Source organism: Piliocolobus tephrosceles, chromosome 16 (assembly GCF_002776525.5).
Source record: "Piliocolobus tephrosceles isolate RC106 chromosome 16, ASM277652v3, whole genome shotgun sequence".
NCBI classification, from domain to species: domain Eukaryota; kingdom Metazoa; phylum Chordata; class Mammalia; order Primates; family Cercopithecidae; genus Piliocolobus; species Piliocolobus tephrosceles.
The window spans coordinates 12652121-12655768 of record NC_045449.1 but is presented as its reverse complement, the minus strand read 5'-3'; the positions used below and the strand labels follow the sequence as shown (position 1 = coordinate 12655768).

Here is a 3648-nt window from a genome sequence, read left to right as displayed (position 1 = left end):
ACTATTATGGAAAAATTGAAACATACACAAAAGTAGATAGAAAAGTCTAATGAACCCTATCTACTCATCAACAAACTTCAACAATTATCACTCATGTCCAATCTTGTTTATTTTATACTCCAACCCACTTCTCCTACCTTTCCCGAATTATTTTGAAGCAAATCATATAATTTCATCCAAATAATTTGGTCTCTAGCTTTAAAAGATAAGTACTCTTAAAAAACCAAAGATACAATAACATTATCACACCTTAAACTATGAATCATTATTTCTTAATATCAATAAGATATTCTCCCAGTTTATTAAACTTTCAGTCTCTCTCTCTCTGTCTCTCTCTATCTCTGTGGTATGCTCTCTCTCTCTCCAGGTTTTTCTTTTTCTTTTTTTTTTTTTTTTGAGATGGAGTCTTGCTCTGTCGCCAGGCTGGAGTGCAGTGGCGCGATCTTGGCTCACTGCAACCTCCGCCTCCCGGGTTCATGCCATTCTCCTGCCTCAGCCTCCCAAGTAGCTGAGACTACAGGTGCCCGCCACCACGCCCTGCTAATTTTTGTAGTTTTACAAAGTACAAAAGAGATGGGGTTTCAACATGTTGGCCAGGCTGGTCTTGATCTCTTGACTTCATGATCTGCCTACCTTGGCCTCCCAAAGTGCTGGGATTATAGGCATGAGTCACCGCACCTGGCCAATTTTTATTTTTTTAATAGGATGCAAAAAATTGTCCACATACTGTCATATATAACCATGAACTTTTCAAAAAGAAATCAAAGACTTTTCTCTCAGTGTTCTTTTCCTTTTATGTAGCAAAACGTGAAAATTGCTTGCAAATGTCACCTCATTATATGACCTTTCTGATTACTATTTGGGGGGGTCACCTTCATCCATTCCTCTTATTTCTTCCTTTCCCCAATTGTGGTTGCATCATATGTCTCTTTCATTCCTCTTCTCCCCTTCCATCTCACTCTTTCCATTTTGTTCTTTGTCAGTCCCATTCACCCTTCTAGGTTCAATGCTCCACTCATTACACATGATTCTGAAATTTCTTTTCCCACCCCTGACAACACAGCCTGGCTAATTCTTACTGATGGAAATGGATGCCTTTTCTCTCAGTTGTCCTGCTGGTCCCTGAGACTTGACTTTCCCAAACTGAATGAACTTGCCACTGTCCCTTCATATCAACTCCTCATTCTACTCTCCCTCTTTCTGTCACTGATGTCACTCTCCCAGGACTCAGATGGCGCCTCTCCCCATACACACAGTGAGTGGCAAGTCCAGCCACGTTCTCTCCTGCCCATCTCTCTCTTTCCACTCGTCTCTCATACAATAGCAAAGCCCTTGAAATAAGTTACTTAGCTTCAAGCCTCAGTTCTGTCATTCATAAGCTGGTTAAACTGCCTATCATTTGACCTCTTTATCTCTTTATGATTCTGTTTTTTCTTGGTTTTTTTTTTTTTTGTTTGGTTGAGACGGAGTCTCGCTCTCACCCAGGCTGGAGTGCAGTGGCGCGATCTCCGCTCACTGCAAGCTCCACCTCCTGGGTTCACGCCATTCTCCTGCCTCAGTCTCCCGAGTAGCTGGGACCACAGGCGCCCGCCACCAAGCCCGGCTAATTTTTTTTTGTATTTTTAGTAGAGACGGGGTTTCACCTTGTTAGCCAGGATGGTCTCCATCTCCTGACCTCGTGATCCGCCCGCCTCGGCCTCCCAAAGTGCTGGGATTACAGGCGTGAGCCACCGCGCCCGGCTCTATTATTCTGGTTTTATTTTCACTTTTTAAATTGGGGAGACAAAACTTATCTTGCAGGGTGAAAATTAAAGCAAATCTACACAGAATAAATGACGGATGGCTTATATTAAAAAATACAAATTGGTAAGGGCTGGGCAGGGTGGCTCATGCCTGTAATCCCAGGGCTTTGTGAGGCCAAGGCTGGTGGATCACCTGAGGTTAGGAGTTCAAGACCAGCCTGGCCAACTTGGTGAAACCTCGTCTCTACTAAAAACACAAAAATTAGCCAGGTGTGGTGGTAGGTGCCTGTAGTCCCAGCTACTAGGGAAGCCAAGGCAGAAGAATTGCTTGAACCCGAAAGACAGAGCTTGCAGTGAGCCGAGATTGTGCCACTGCACTCCAGCTTGGATGACAGAGCGAGACTCCATCTCAAAAAAAAAAAAAAAGAAAAAATTGATAGGCTCCATTGTCATCATGATCATCATCTCTTTATACCTATACTAATTATCATAACTCTCACCAGCCAATGATTCTGAGCATGTGTATCTAGAGGGATCCACCTGCCTCAGCCTCCCAAAAGTGGGTTTTGAGGGGTCTGACAGATGGCACTATCATATCTGGATCATGTTTCTTTGTGACTAAGGCATCTCCTGTCTTATTGGTCTCCTGTCTTATCTAGAAATAGCCTACTTAAAAATTATTTTTTTTACTGTGGTAAAATAAACATAACGTTTGTCTTTTCCCTCTATCTCAAATGCTCTTGCCCTTCCACCTTCTGCCCTTTTACCATGGGGTGGCATTCGCCAGACACCAGTGCCATGTCCTTGGACTTCTCAGCCCTAGAACTGTGAGAAATAAATTCCTTTTCTTCACAAATTTCCCAGTTTCCGGTATCCTGTTACGGCTGCGTAAAATGGGCTAGTCAACTGGGGTGTTCAACCACAGGAGGATAAATTCTGTCACCTCCTTCAGCGTTTCCTGTAGTCCTCCTCCCCTCCCACTCTCTTACTCCAGATACCAGTTGGTCATGGTGCTGTTAACAACATACTGTTGTATTTGTTTAAAAAAAGAAAGAAACTCATGTCAAATCCTATACCTTCAGATCATCCAGGTTAGACGGGAGTGGGCCAGGTTTGAAAGAAGAGACACCAGTTTGTCCAGAAAAACTGTTCTTGACAGGAGACAAGGGGGTATTGCTCAGTGGCGTTGAAGAAGAGTTTGGATTTCTGACCATCTGTTCATTTGGTTCTCTAAAAGACAGACAAAGAGGCAGTTCAGGTACAATCAAATATTGGTGGTATAACTTGCGTTTAGATCGGATCCCAAAGTGATTGCCTGCAAGGGTCAGGCATGTAATAAACCAGCAGAAGAGAGCAGGGTGAGGAAAAACAACAGGGCCGGCTAGATGGCAAGTGGTGTGTGACATCTGAACTTTGTTTAGGGAGATAAGAGGGAGTGGTGGGGACTGTGGCACACGAGAGGGGACACATCCACCTGCGATTCAGCTGATGCTCTGTCCTGGGGAGGCCAAACACACCTGGTGAAGCTTGGTTGTGTTTAGTGCTTGGCATAATTGCTAGCATAGTCTGAGGATGACAGGGGGAATCCATATCTCAACTTTACATGTGGGGATATTGACGATTTAAAAGGTGACGTAGCAATGTGGTCACACAACCTGGGCTCAAGAGTCAATCTTTGAGGGTGTCTCTCCGCTGCTCAGCAATGTTCTTTCCAAAAGCAGAAGTGCATTGGAATTGCTCATAATTCCAATATCACATTCTTAGACACTCCACAGCCCAATTTGAAAGTGCTAATCCTTTCCTTTTTCCCAAAGGGGCCTCTTACCAAGGGCACTGATTTATAGTAGTCCACCCGTTATTGGCGGTTTCACTTTACAAGATTTCAGTTACCTGAGGTCAACTGTGG

General features: G+C 43.9%; 1 protein-coding gene across 1 annotated transcript in view; it reads right to left on the bottom strand.

Annotated features, from left to right (window-relative positions):
• MYOCD (myocardin) overlaps window positions 1-3648 on the bottom strand; it is a 99160-nt gene that overhangs the window by 19204 nt on the left and 76308 nt on the right. Inside the window, 1 exon segment of the mRNA XM_026456280.1 lies at window positions 2813-2972. Within this exon segment, the coding sequence (XP_026312065.1) occupies window positions 2813-2972 (160 nt within the window).